This window comes from Gymnoscopelus braueri (assembly GCF_963280865.1).
Source record: "Gymnoscopelus braueri genome assembly, chromosome: 6".
In the NCBI taxonomy this organism is placed as follows: Eukaryota; Metazoa; Chordata; class Actinopteri; order Myctophiformes; family Myctophidae; genus Gymnoscopelus; species Gymnoscopelus braueri.
The window spans coordinates 30,648,883-30,664,446 of record NC_137607.1 but is presented as its reverse complement, the minus strand read 5'-3'; the positions used below and the strand labels follow the sequence as shown (position 1 = coordinate 30,664,446).

The window sequence follows — 15,564 nt, the reverse complement described above, 5'->3', positions numbered from 1 at the left end:
GTGTGTGTGTGCGCGCGTGCACGTGCGTGTGTGTGTGTGTGAGAGTGAAATTTTGAATAGGTCATTCTCTAACCATGACTCATTTCAATGAATATTCTGGAAGAGCAATACAAAATAGGGTTAAATGACAAATGCTAGCTTTTTCAGTTTCATAATCTCCTATTCCTTATGCCTAGAATTAATCCAAGGAAGTTGTATGGCTCATTTGGTCCCTATTCTGAATGTTTGATAAATTCAGCACATGTAGTGCGACTAATGTAGGTCAGACTTCACATTTATGTGAAGGGGGTTTGCAGGGTTAATTGTTGAAGTTAGCCATGTAATGATGAGGTTTGGAAACAAATATATCGCAAACATATTTGTGTGTGTGTGCACACAAGGGTGTGTACATTCTGTATGCATGTGTTTACATAGTATATAGAAACCCAAAAGTAGGGATCTTTAAGGACTAGGATTTGAAACCCCTGCCATACATACCTCTCACAATATAACACTTAGCTTTACAAACTCATTTTGTCATACTGACCTTACTTAAGGAGTGGTATTATGAGTACACATAATGGACTTAATGGACCCATAATGGCATAACTTAATGGCCATTGGCCACGCAATGGCACGCATTGGACACGTAATGGACTTGATGGACATCTACCGAAAAGGGAACAACAAATCAATGTCAACACAAACAATTACAGTGCACTTACATTGTGTGGTTACACTTTGTGCTAATGCTTTTAGTGCTTAAATTAATTCACAATTAAGGCCACGGAAGTAAACACTCTTTAACACACAACACATCCAACTCTTTGAAAGACAACAGCAAAGACGCTCTCCTCATTTACACTGTTTGGCAGCAACATATTGTTGCTGTCGGGCAGAAACTCCTTGAATCTCCATATTTCAACTTTTTACGTTTTTTCGTAAATTGATGCCCTTTGTCATATAAGAGTCACACAAAAGAAGTGAAAATAGCAGATCTACAAGGTCAACGTGTCGCAATGCAACATGTTGCTATTTCACTATTTTATTAATGTTTTAAGAATAATTAAAAAGGAACGGTTGTGGTCCGCGGCCAAATACATATCATTTTGGGGGTCCTTGACATGAAAACGTTTGAGCACCACTCACATACGTTTTTCAGGAAACTGTTTTTTTTCTGATTTAGAAGACATTTGTAGAATCGGTCTCAGGTCTTAATGGGTTAATGACGTGTGTTTCTCAATCCCACTTTTGTGCTGATAGGGCCGCTTGAAGTCACGCTATAAGTATGCCCGTTGTGTAGCCACGAGGGTCCAGCATCTGCTCATCACTGGGACTCGTTTTGAGCCGTTTTTCAGAGATAGTGAAAAGCACACACGCATGCTCTCTCTCTCTCTCTCTCTCTCTCTGTCTCAATTCAATTCAATTCAATGGAGCTTTATTGACAATCAAAACAAAACTATGTATGTACAATTAATATTAAATGGGAATAAATAAAAGTGTAAACAGAGCTGTGTTACATTACAACTTAGAGGGAAGACTATCTTACGAAACTATAAAAGCTGTGAATTTTCTGTCAGAAATAGTTATACATCCATATAGGAAAGGTTGGTTTGGTATAAACTTTTGAAAGTTGACAGCAGTATTTCAATGTTTTGCATTCACTTGGTATAACCTTCGCGACTATTAGCAGCAATTTATTTATTGGACATCCTTCTCTCTCTCTCTCTCTCTCTCTCTCTCACGCATGGATGCACGGATGCACGGTGGGCGGATGCACAGATGCACGCACACACACGCGCACGCACACACAGAAATCTCGGTCCCTGTCTCTCTGCTAAAGGATTTTAGCCCTTCATAACAGTGTATTATTAACATACTTATGTACCAGAGCTCAGTCATGTTGTTATTGTGTCTTGTTGTGTTTTGGGTCTGTGTTGATAGCGTATCACGTTGTTGTTGTTGTTGTTGTTGTTGTTGTTTTCTATAAAAGGAGATGGACAGGCTGACATAAGGATAAGGATAATTCCTTTTAACAGGACGTTCATGAAAGTCCTTGCGGGCTTGTTTCCAATAAGGGCCTGTGAGCAATTAGGGGTTAAGAGTCTTGCTCAGGGACTAATTTCATTTCATCGACACATATGCTGGCGCAGCCTGGAATCGTACCTGGGGCAACCAGGGTCTCTGGCTCCCTAGGCGGGCTTACTAACCACTCAGCTATGGCCGCCCCTACATGATGGTTAATTCTTTGTCTTGTCGTCTTATTGTCTGGTCCTGCAGGTGTCCTGTAAATCAGCCGTGGCTTTCTTCCAGTTCAGCATCCTGGCCAACTACTTCTGGTTGCTGGTGGAGGGCATGTACCTGCAGACCCTACTGGCCCTCACCTTTGTCTCACAGAAGAAATACTTCTGGTGGTACATCCTCATCGGCTGGGGTGAGTGTCCTGCTATTCACCGTAACGTATTACTCTGCCAAAAACAGTAATATTACCATATTACTGATCTAAATAACGCTGCGTTACTCGTTACAATGAGCGTGATTTGTTTTGGTTTCTGACGGAGATAAAAGTGCTCTCTCTTCGGTTGTATTGTCTATGAGCCGGCGACGCAGTGTGTCTGTGTGACCAACATGCTCCACGTCACTAAATAAGAAAAATAGTGTTTTCTCAGTAGAGTGCTAGACTCCACGTCACTGGTCAGTCCATGCTGTGTGTGTGTGTGTGTGTGTGTGTGTGTGTGTGTGTGTGTGTGTGTGTGTGTGTGTGTGTGTGTGTGTGTGTGTGTGTGTGTGTGTGTGTGTGTGTGTGTGTGTGTGTGTGTGTGTGTGTGTGTGTGTGTGTGTGTGTGTGTGTGTGTGTGTGTGTGCTTTGTTTTAATCATTGTTGTATAGACCAATTATTTGTTTACCAACATTGAGACTGGATGCACAGGTGATTGTTTCATGCAATCAATTCTCAGCCTGTTGTTTCGGGTGCGCTAGTTCCAGCACACCCCAACCCCCTCTTGTGTGTTGGCTAGTGCTGCGCGCCCTAGCGAGACCTGGCAGAATGGGTTTGACGCTTGCGCAGTATGACGCTTGTAACCAGCGTGACGTCGTCTGTTAAGTGGTCTATTCAGGCCCGGATACAGACATTAATAATTTGGGGGGTAATAAGAAATACTGATGGGGCGTGAACTTTTTTTCCATATTTTTTCGCCTACTTTGCTTCTTTTGGACTTGTTTTCCGAGGCTTCTTTCTCTCTCAATATCTGGCAACACTTCCCATGGCAAATCAGGGTGGAGAATTATTTGAATTGTGCAATGATGCATGATGGAATATGATTAAGGATTACTTTGATTATGGTAAGCTCACATTTCATATCACACACACCATAAATGCAACTTTCACAAGCCCCCCCAGAAAATCATTAAAACTTCTTAGTCTTGTTTATATTTTGTTACATTTTACAGCACTTTTTAACATTGTTTCGAAAGGTGCTTTATAAATACAATTTACTATGCAGGCAGGGACAGCCTGCTGCAGAGGCAAGAGATGACTAATCCTCCTGTTTGCTCAATTTACTTCATGTTAATTAACTTGCTTCGTCAGAATTCAAGAAACTTTCATAATGACAATGAAAAGTTAATCCTACCAGATGTGACGCCACATTGCAATTGTTCACGTTGTAGACGCATCTGGCAACATTGCCTCATAGAAAAAAGCATGTCAGCCCAAACAAAGTATTCCATTGAAGTAGATGGGGACAACACTTGTTGTTGACTTAAGCACAGCATTTTAGATCTCTTTAGAGATTTTAAAACTATCAATTTCACTCGAGTTTGGTGCTAGCAGTTAGCACATAGCAGTGACATAAGGTACTTGAATATAATTGAAAGGCAAAGAGACAATGTTGCCATACTGTCTGAATGGGAATGTTATTGTCTCCGCCAGGCCGTAAGGCATGGCGAGAGAGTATGTTTTACCCCCTGTCCGTCCGTGTGTGTGTGTGTGTGTGTGTGTGTGTGTCCGTCCGTCCGTGTCGGCCTGGCGGAGACAATATGTTTTACCCCCTGTCCGTCCGTGTGTGTGTGTGTGTGTGTGTGTGTGTGTGTGTGTCCGTCCGTCCGTGTGTCCGTCTGTGAACAGCTAATCTCCCGCACCGTTGGCTTGATCGCAGCGAAACTTTGCACACACACTCCCTGGATGCCAATTCAGAACCTCTGCCCCAAATGTTTCACATGGGCCTGTTATAGCGCCACCAGGAGGCCGATTTGTGCAAAACATATATTTTGACAGTACTCCTTCAGATTTGATCCAAACATCACGCAAATCAGTACACAGTATCTCTATAGTCATGTGATCAACACGGATCTGTCCGATTTTCCATATGCCATCCTGATTGGTTAAGATTGCCTTCCAAAGTTTGCAGGATTGGTTTGTTTTAAACAAAATGCCTCAAATCATGAACACAGCATGCGATTTCCTTGAAATTTTGCACGCACATTCCCACTAGGCCGAGGAAGAAATGGCACCCTTTTCACATTGGCCAGTTATAGCGCCACCAGCAGGTCTAATTTAGCAACACACATTTTTGGAACAAAATGCCTCAAATCATCAATGCAAGGTCAGATTGCCGTGCAAGGCCTAAGAAGAAATGGCACCCTTTTCACATTGGCCTATTATAGCGCCACCAGGAGGCCACAATAACCTACCTAACCTGGCGGAGACCTGTGCTCCGAGGAGCACTTTTTCTAGTTAGTATAGAATTTCCCTGGGACTCAACATTTCCCTGGCTGGGACCCATTGAAAATTGACCACTCGTGGCTCGTGGGTCCTGGACTAATATATAAGGATAATTATTGTTCCAAATGTGGAATATGCAGCATAAAAAGAGTTCTAAAGATGACTATTTTGTTTTATATACTTGCTTTGTTTTGGCTGATTGGTGACTCTTATTATTCTGAAAGGAGCTGGCAGATTGTGTTGTACATCTCTTTTTTTTGCAGGGGGGGGGGACAAAAGTGATATGTAATATAATATATTACTCTTGATTCCAGGTAATAAGTTATATAATATTATTACCCTTTTCAAGGAGTAATATGTAATAAGTAACATTATTCTCCTGAGTATTATTGCCCAACACTGGTCACGCCACAGTTGCTCCACCTCAAACTTGGCACAAACACTGTTCATGGGCGTGCCATGACAATGGTCACACCAGGGGACATGTGTGTTTTGAATTGTCACACCAAAAAAACTAAATTGCACACATAAATTGCACTGCAGCAGTTACAGCAGTGTTTAGCACCTCAAATGTCCATAAGTCGGTGACCATTGCTCTGACCAGTGCAATATAGGCCCAGATTTGAAGAGGACATATTTTGCCTAAAATAGGGGTGCCAGGGTTAACGTGGTTAACCTAAAATAAGTGAGGCTCCGATTGGCGTTCAGTCTGTGATGCGTGTGTCAGACCTGTTTTCAGTGAATGCTAGTCTGAAAACCAGACTTTACTACCTGGATTTTCAAATGTATAAACTTCAAAAAGACATTAACCAAACCAAAAAACACAGTGGGTCTTTAAAGGTTACCACCCTCTGACTAGAGGGTTTGCGTTCCTTTTCTTCTCTTTGCTGCTCAATGGTGATGGTTTGTTGATTACTTTTAATGCAGTAATGGTCTTTTTTTGGGGGTATTAAAAAGGTTTTAAATTCACTGTCATTTGGGGACCCCCCTGGGGGTCCCCACATGATTGAGAACCACAGGTTGAGAACCACTGGTATATGCTATGGTCTAACTGCCATGTTTGTCTGCCTGTGCCCTTCCAGGTCTCCCAACAACTATCATAATGGTGTGGGTCCTAAGCCGAAACTTCTATGATAACAGGGGGTGAGGATTCAATTCAGCTTGACCGCTGCGTTCATTTCAAAACTCGGCTTGAATGCTGTTAAAAGATAGATTAGATAAAAGAAGGATACATACACTCACGTGTAATCTAGTTCAAGTGCGGCTGGGTGTGTGTGTGATCTGTACAGAGAGATATTGTGCCATCACGTCTCTCATTGTGTGTTTCTGTGTCTGTCTACCAAGATCACCGTTGCAACTTCTCAAAGATGTTGCCGTGAAACAAAAATCTAACCACACATCCCTACTTGACTTAGAAAAGAGTACCTTAGAGGGATGAGTAATATCTAGGCCCCAATGATGATTCATTGTGAGTCACCCAAGCTTTAGGTATTAGCAGTAGCACTGTCTTCTGACTTTCTTGTTGTCTCACTAGCTGCTGGGATGACACAGATGTGGCTTTCATATGGTGGCTCATAAAAGGACCTATAACTGCATCACTACTGGTGAGTAAGCCTCGCAACAGAAATACAGTGATCGCTATTGTACATCCAAATCATTTTATTCACCAAGTAAGTTCACTTTCATTTAAACATGACTTCTGTACGACCTGTCTTAGGGGTAACCATGGTGTAATATGATAAAGTGCAGGGATTGACACTAACACCTGCCCACCTGCCCGGGGCAGGTAAATAAAATGGTAGTTTGCTATCTGGTTGCCCCACGGGCAGGTGCACATGTTGTCTCTCCAGCTCTTTTTATTAAACAGAAAATGCCTTTTCGAGTCAGGATACCAATTTTATCGAATCAGGACAGAGAACTCAGACAGGATACAGATTAAACAAGTGAAATTGGAAGTGATGACACAAAGAAATGAGCATGTAAAATTGGAACTGGAACATTATAAAAATTAAGCTGATAAATGGGTACTCTCTCCTGATTGGCTGAAATGGTGTCACCTAACTGGAAATTTATTTTCTTTCTATCAAAGAGCTGGAGAGACAGAGAGACCCCTGTTACTGAACAAACACTCTATAGCAATGAGTACTATCAGAATATAGAGCTTTAACCCATAACAAAACCATTTTTGTTTTAACCAAAAAATATCACTTACCCTACCTTCAACCCATAGTCATATTCATAGCTATTTAGATATTTCGCATACATATTGAGGTATGACATTTTTTATCGCGCAGCCCCAAGTAGAAAATGACCTGTACTTGCCCGACGGGCAAGTGCCTCTGAGACCTTAGTGTCAACCCCTGAAGTGGAACTCCCCTCTTCCCAGCTCCCAAGAACCACCAGCTACAGCTAATGTTCAGCCTTTTTAGGGTTTTTATTAAAGATTGGTGTCTTCCAAGTGAGCTGACAGCCAAAACTAGAAACAAGAGGAAACTAAACATAAAACGACCTGAACTCACCTAATCAAATCAGAAGAAGCCAAAAGACAAATCACTAACCTAACAAGCTAATCAAACACAGGAGAAAACGAGATCAACATAAAAGCTACCCACACCTCTAACAAACATAATACAACGAGTGACAAGTTGGCTGGCTGCGAGTGGAGTGGAAAGACCCCAGGAGCTATGGAAAACGTGCCTTTTAAAACGCTAGAAGGCTGGAACCAATCAGCTGTCTGCATCAACCTGCAAAAACATTCGCTCACTCATGCAATCAGCCACACAGGCATACATAAACCTGATGAAGATGAAAACAAGTATACAGTATGTTCAAGCATAAAATGAACATACGATAAAAAGAACATACTGTACGACCTCAGGGTTGTAACACTTCCCATGGTCCTTGGCTTACAGTTTATCTGATACTTCCACATTTGTGTGCTGCAGGTGAACTTTGTCATCTTCATGAATGTGATCCGTATCCTGGTGCAGAAACTCAAGTCTCCAGGTGTTGGTGGCAATGACGCCAGTCACTTCATGTAAGTACAAACACAATGATTATGTACAATGATTATCCGTCACATGGTGACACACTGCACACACACACCCTTGTGGGTGCATATATTTGCCTATACTTTTGTTTCCATTGACAATCCCTAACTTCCCAAACAACATAATCACTTAAACGCAACGCAATCCGTTGTGAGCTTGAGCGTTGAGCGTTGTGAAAATGTTTTGGCGAAATCTCCTAGTTTCACTGAATGTTAACCCCAGAATAGGGATGCTAGGGTTCATGTGGTTAATGCTTTCACACAAATTGTCTCTGAAACTATATATTCACAGTATGAATTGTAGTTTACTGTATATGTTAGCATTTTGTGGTGTGACTGATTCTACTAATTGCATTAAAGGTGCCGTAGTTGATATTTTTGGTTAAAAGGATCCCTGGCTAATAAGCCAAATCTGCCTTAATACATTATAATTGCCCTCTGTAACTAAAATGTTAAATTAAAAACACCTTCAATATTTTATTTATTTTAGAAATAGTTCAACTTTCACGCAATGCCCATCGCAAGTTGATGATGTCATTTGTCCATGTGTGGTCTAGCCCTACGTAATTTATGGAATGCATGTGCAAAAAAAACATATTTAAAATATCAATTTGATGCTCATATTAACCTTAGGAAGTATTAAGTTGTTTTTTATTTTCACATGCATTCCATAAATTCCATACGGCTGGACTACACATGGACAAATGACATCATCAACTTGACGGGCATTGCCCCTATTGAGTGAAAGTTGAACTATTTCTAAAATAAATAAAATATTGAAGGTGTTTTTAATTTGACATTTTAGTTATAGAGGACAATTATAATGTATTAAGGCATATTTGGCTTATGAGCCAGGGATCCTTTTAAAGCAAAATATTTTTGTGTCAAAAGGTTAAAGCCCTATATTGCTATATAGTGTTTGTTCATCTCTCCAGCTCTTTAGTGAACAGAAAATATATTTTCAGGTCGGGATACCAATTTTATCCAATCAGAAATCCTACAGGATACACAATAAATAGGAAATGATGACAAATGAGCAGAACTGGAACACTTGGAAACTCACAGGGAAAAGAGAGCCAGAGAGACGGGGAAACCGCTACTGAACAAACACTATACAGTAGCAATAATTACTATCAGAATATGGAGCTATTTAACACTTACTGTAAGTAGGTTGGAGTGGCTTATTGTTGGTATTTCAGAATCAGAATCAGAATCAGTCAGAATCAGTTTTATTGTCACATCACAGGTTTACAAGGTAAAAAAGTGGGTGAAATTCTTTTTTGTACATCGTTCCCATCGCAACGTTAGTTTCCATAGAAAGAAGAGGGGGGGGGGGGGGGAGAAGAAGAGGGTGGGGGGCAGGTGGGAAGGAGATCAAAACAAGAGAGCAACAGAAGGCCAGACAAGTTATCTACATATTTACAAATTACCTGAGATAATAAAAAAACTAAAAGAAAAACTAAACTAAGGTGCCTGAGCATAGCAGCAATGTATTGTATACTGTGCATGTTATACTTATACTGTGCATGATAGACAATGGACGTTAAGGTGCTTAGAGGAAAAGGAGCACAATAAAAAAAGACCCAAAAAAAGTCAGTGCGTTATACAAGGGATTAAGGTGCAAAAGGTCAGTGCGTGTCCACCTAGAGTGGACTGACCCTAGTATAATCCGCAAGTAGCTCCATGAGGGAGTGCAACAAAAAGTCATTTGTACCTGGTGTAGTCCACAGGTGTGTCCGAGGGGGGGCTAAAGTCCAAGTCATTGTCCCTGGTATAATCCACAGGTGTGTTCAGGAAGAGCCAGAAAAGTCTGCGCCGTCTGCTGTCAGGCTGCTGAACTCATCCAGGCTTATGCCCCATTCAGCATTCTGACAGCAGCTGGATTGAAACTACACCAAAACCTGGTGGTGGAACTCTTGATACTGCGGTAGAGCCCCTTGCCCGGTCGCGGTCGTTGTAGGGGGTTGAACAGTCTGTGACTTGGGTGGTGCTTGTCCTTGATGATGCGCTTGGCTTTGACCACGCACCGCTTTTTGTACAGTTCCTGGAGCGCTGGGAGCTCGATTCCCATTATCCGCTCTGCCGATCGCACTACTCGTTGTAGGCTGACCTTTTCTCGGGCAGTGCAGTTCCCGTACCAGGCCGTGACACAGCCTGTTAGGATGCCTTCAACAGAACTGTTGTAGTACAGCCTGAGGATGCGACGTCCTACTCCGAGCTTCTTCAGGCGGCGGAGCCAGTACAGTCGCTGCTGAGCCTTTTTCCTCACGTGTGTGGAGTGCGTCTCCCATTTGAGGTCCTCCTCGATGTGTACTCCGAGGAACTTGAACTCGCTGACCCTTTCCACTGCAGCACCGTCGATGAGGATGGGCGCATGGTCTCTTTTGCCAAGAACGAGGGTGTCTATCCCCTTTTCAATGCACTAGACCCCCTGGGAGAGCATCAACTCCCAGTATTTACCACATGACTTAGTTACCCAAGCCGCGCTAGTCTTATGCTGAGTTGGAGTGCCTGGGATCGAACCCAGAACCTTATGGTCCAAAGGCCCTACTGACTGAGCTAATGCTGTACAAAATTAGAGGTGCAATTTGATAGATTCCCCTACCTCAGACTTCCAGTGGGGAGACCTGAGGTGACTTTTAGCAGGCAGCCCTTTCCACTCCATCCCCCAAGTTGCCGCCATGCGCAGGGCCGTGTTAATGTCAGAATGCGCCCTAGGCAACGGACACACTAACCTAATGGTCGGAATAATGGGATGTCGGAATTATGAGCGGACCCGACTTTGCTTTACCAGGACACTCCTTGAATGTCCTTGTTGCTGTCCAGATCCAGGCATCCTCTGATACACATACATAACATTTCTCTGTCTTTCCTCTGCTATGTGTGCAGGAGACTGGCCAAGTCCACCCTGTTCCTTATCCCTCTGTTTGGGATGCATTACATGGTGTTCGCCTTCCTGCCAGAACACACCGGAGCAGAGGCACGCATCTTCATAGAGCTGGGACTGGGCTCCTTTCAGGTGTGTGTGTGTGTGTGTGTGTGTGTGTGTGTGTGTGTGTGTGTGTGTGTGTGTGTGTGTGTGTGTGTGTTGTGTGTGTGTGTGTGTGTGTGTGTGTGTGTGTGTGTGTGTGTGTGTGTGTGTGTGTGTGTGTGTGTGTGTGTGTGTGTGTGTGTGTGTGTGTGCGCGCGTGTGCGTGTGCGATGTGTGGGAGTTCAGATCTACTTCATTATCATGCAAATGCTTTATGGAGAATTGCATTGGAACTGGGTGAATGCAATGCAGAATGACAAGATAACAATCGTGTAACCTGGCCACCACTCCAAGCAGCCTACACTCTTTTCCTTCCTGGCTCCCAAGCTGTGTTATGGCCTCCCTGCTGCAGTCAGGACTGAGTCACTCCCCATCACACACCGTTGTCTGAAACCCCACCTCTTAAAGGCCTCTGCGTGGTTGCTTTGAACAGCTGGTCTGAAGGTCAGATAGCTTCTGAAAGACACTTTCTGGACAGTCATATCGGCAGGGAATCTCCAAAAAGGTCAAACCAACACTCAATCCCATATTCCACAGTGATTCCATCTATGATGTGGGCCAATAAAAGTATTACATTATGACATCCTTGACCTGAATTGTTTTATGTTTCATATTTGTTTTAGAATATGCTCACTGGATTTGGGGTGTAGCACCACACTGACAAGTATTGTTATACAGTATTTACATTTGCACTTCTTCGTTTATTATGTTGATTTATCCTTACAGTATGTTTCTTAATTATTATCCTGGTTACTTTGTAGCATATCCTGTTATTTGCCAAGGCACTTACTCTGATCTTGTACTTTGAAAGCCCCTATGGATTAGACTAAATGCCTAAATTGTAAATTGCCTACCATGACATGAAAGGCAAAGAGAAAATTATTCAAATAAAATGGATATAGAGGTGGTCCTTTGAATATAAATTGTCTTTCATACTGTATACAGAGGAAGCAAGAAAAAATAACTAAGATTGGAAGAAAGAGATTAAAAGAGATCTGAGTGAAAAAGAGACCTGATTGGAAAGGATGGGTGTGAGTTGTTAAAGTTAAAGTTGTAGTCGACAACCTTGTGTCTTGTTTCTCAGGGATTTGTGGTGGCCTTGCTCTATTGTTTCCTGAATGGAGAGGTAAGTGAGGACCGTTCCACAAGGAACTTACAGTATCATGCTTCCAGGCCACTTAAATATCACTATTACTGCTGATGTTTTCATTAAATTAATTTTAATTAAGTTTAAACTTTTTTTTAAATTATAAATAAACACAATGATTATAACATTATGTCACTGACACAATGAATACCTATAATTGAACATCCTCCTTTTTTCTCTCTCTCCGCTTTCTAAAAATAAGAGCTATCGCCTTCATCCTAGTCTTCAACTAGCAACGTAACCGCTTAATTTGGTGACGCATCCAATTGCAATCGCCATGGGCGGAGCAGAACACCGCAACTTTGAAAGCTAAGGCCAACCCCCTCACGTGACCGTGTATAAGCGACATCATTGGTTAAAAAAACTTTAACCTGGCATTTGACGGCGACCACCGACACAGACGTCTAGTACGGTCGGTTAGTCTCGCCAATCCGACCTCCAGTCGCAAGGGGGCAAGACGAAAACTTCCTTGATAAATGTAAACTTGAAAAAGAGAGAGGAGAGAGAATACTGAGCCCCATACACTGGAGGATGTGGATGGATTTTGTTTTTCTCTTTTTAGCAGGATAAAGACCGCTGCAGCTCATTACGTAAAATAATAATGAGTCTGTTTATGTAGCCAGGTGTACCAACGAGCCAGACCAGACAATAGCCAGTGCTTGCTAAGTGGTACAGGTCAGGACAGAAAAATCAAACATACTCTCTATTAAATGTATTAACTGCAGCTGTGTTTACCCACCCTACATGGCTGCTTGTGAAAGGGTCAGTTTGGGTCAGTTTGTGTGTATATACCTGGCCACTACTCCATATATATATACCGTGTATATATACCGTGTGTATATATATATATATATATATATATATATATATATATATATATATATATATATATATATATATATATATATATATATATATACACACACACACACACACACACACACACACACACACACACACACACCCACACATACACACTGTATATATTGTGTGTGTGTGTGTGTTAGGTACAGGCGGAGATGAAGAAGAGGCTGTGGAAATGGCAGACACAGAACTATCTGCGTTACAGTAAGAGGCGACGCACGCTGTTCACAGAGAGCAGCACTGTCACGCAGAGCTCCGTCCTGGACAAGTCCAGCCCCAAGGAGCAGGCCGGCCCCGAAACACACAAGGACCCACGCACTGTTCCACTCAACGCCGTCTCCTCTGTCTGAGAAACAACCAAAACCACGTGCTTTTTTTATTCACTCTCTCTTCTAGTTGTTCTTTAAGTCTTAATACAATCTTGATATTCTAATGATGACGTGCTGACCAAATCAAGGACCACATCATAAATCATGAATTTATGGAGTCTCACTGTGAGTGAGTGGTACTGTACTGTACTTTCAGTGATGGGGTGTTATTATTTTTCATCGTTCCTTGCTGCTATGGTCACCAGGTGAATGAAGCCTATACTGTCCGAATGGCATAGACAGAAGGGTAGGCCACAGGTCGCCTGATTGTCAATAGTCAAAGTCCTTATTTATAATCTTAATAGTTCCAATACGTTTTCAAATAGAGGGTTTTTGGCCACAACAATTGTAGGACTCTCCTCGACTGATGAAATTCATTACTGACTTATAGTCATAGCAGGAATTCCTTGACTTATTAGTTAGTTGATTTAATCAAACAAAATCTGTAAAAGTGTGTTGGCTGCAAACAGCCATGCAGAGAACCAACCTTTTCAGGTTGGTGAGGTTGAGAACTGAACAGTCTAATGTTGATTTCAAAATGGCTACCAGCTATCGGAAGTTATAAACTGGCATAATGAAAGGGCTGTAGAGTTTATGAGATTTGCATGGAAAAGAAAACATAAAAAAAAAAAAGACCAATCGACTAACAAAGTATTGGTCGACTAAGACCAAACCAACCGATAAATTGATTGATCAACTATGATGGGACAGCCCTAAACAGTTGATTTCAGAACATGTGTTGTGTTATTTTTTTTTCTACAGACACTTTAACCATATGGATTGTATATTGCACGCAAACAGTGCCATTCATGGAGGAGTCTGGACAACGTTAACGCTGCTGGTGTTTCTAAAACACACCCTCTGTAGTATGTCAGGCCATGTTACGCCATGTTAGATGTTTACCGCTTGTTGTCTCCAACAGTCCGGTAGAGCATTGGTTTCTCAAAGTGGGGTCTGGAGACCCCCAGGGGTCCTTGAGGGGGTTCCAGGGGGCCCCCCAGCAAAAGTAGTTAATATGGCGTCACAATTATTTTAACCACTTTGTCCATTTATATGTTGGCTATTCAAAAACAGCAGATCTACAAGCTCACAGCGCGTCACTTCGTGCCGCGCTGCAAGCTTGTAGATCTGCTGTTTATGTCATTTTTTTGATTTTTTTTTTTTTTAAAAAGTTTGAGAACTTCTGCTGTAGAAAGACCTTGTCCACACTCTCTGTCAATAGCTCTGCACGCAGCCTTATTGCACAGTGCACAAGTGCACACCTGGAGCACTAGACTGTAAACACTATTTATTCCACAGGTTGATGTATTTATGTCTCTGTGTGGTATTGTAAATAGACCCAAGCAGTAAGTACATAAGTAAGTACTTTTATAAGAGTATTACATTTCCTATGCCGTATTTGTGTGTCGGTAAACAACCATGTTCATGTCTTAAAAAGTGTGTGGGAAAATGGCGAACGACCAACATTAAACACACACATTATACTGTATAACTAAAGGTGTCTGGGTTTTACGGGGTAGGGAAATGTTTAAACCACAATATAGTTTTTAAGCTGTTCAGTACAGTAGTTCAAATACCATTAAGACTGACCAGTTCAATAGAGTAGAGGTTATTTGAGTGATGTTTTATTCTGTTAGCCTTAGCCTATTTCTGTTGGGGTTCATATTAGAAACACTTTTGTGTAGTGTACAGTATACATACATGCTTAGATTTTGTAAAAATGTTGTAAAAATGCTGGTGCAAAGAGAAATCCCTATACGGTAAAAGTGGAATCCATCTAGTTCCATTTGTACACCCTCAGAGTAAAATGAACACTAACACTAACCAATGTTATTACAATGTTATTACACTAACCAATGTTAATATTATTATGAAAATAACCAAAGTATCAAAATCTGCCCATGTGACCACATGCCGGCCCACGGCATCCTTTCGGCTGCTGGGTCAAGTGGTATTTATTTTAATGATCAGTCAATCGATTGTGTGACCTTGCTTGGATTAATGGAACTAAATGAAACATTCCTGTTTCGGTATCACAATGAAACATTCCTGTTTCGGTATCACAACGAAACATCGTTTTTTTCATTATCTGAAAAGTAACATTTTGGACATACAAGGTTTCTATTCGACAGCAACGTCTTAAAGCTGCATTCCGTAGTGAACGTTTTGTGTCCTCAGGATTCGAACCCCGGTCTCCCACGTGGAAGAGCCACATTGACTGCTGAGCCAAGACAGAATCCCCACTTGGTCAGGGAGATATTGGGCATGTCATAGATAGGTCTCCTACCTGACACCAGGCCTAACTTTCTCAATGGAGTAGTAGGAAGATGACACTCCAAACACTGCACATGGGCCCGTTATATCGTATTAACATACTTCTACCGTACACATTGGTTAAAATTG

At 41.8% G+C, this 15,564-nt stretch overlaps 1 protein-coding gene across 1 annotated transcript in view; it reads left to right on the top strand.

Moving 5' to 3' along the window:
• Positions 1 to 13,358, top strand: part of ghrhrb (growth hormone releasing hormone receptor b) — a 68,175-nt gene extending 54,817 nt beyond the window's left edge. Inside the window, exons 7-13 of the mRNA XM_080430694.1 lie at positions 2,260 to 2,413; positions 5,785 to 5,845; positions 6,237 to 6,306; positions 7,648 to 7,739; positions 10,641 to 10,770; positions 11,867 to 11,908; positions 12,937 to 13,358. Of these exons, the coding sequence (XP_080286820.1) occupies positions 2,260 to 2,413; positions 5,785 to 5,845; positions 6,237 to 6,306; positions 7,648 to 7,739; positions 10,641 to 10,770; positions 11,867 to 11,908; positions 12,937 to 13,143 (756 nt within the window). The 3' untranslated portion in view covers positions 13,144 to 13,358. The remainder of the gene's footprint in view (positions 1 to 2,259; positions 2,414 to 5,784; positions 5,846 to 6,236; positions 6,307 to 7,647; positions 7,740 to 10,640; positions 10,771 to 11,866; positions 11,909 to 12,936) is intronic.
• Positions 13,359 to 15,564: the final 2,206 nt, after the last annotated feature.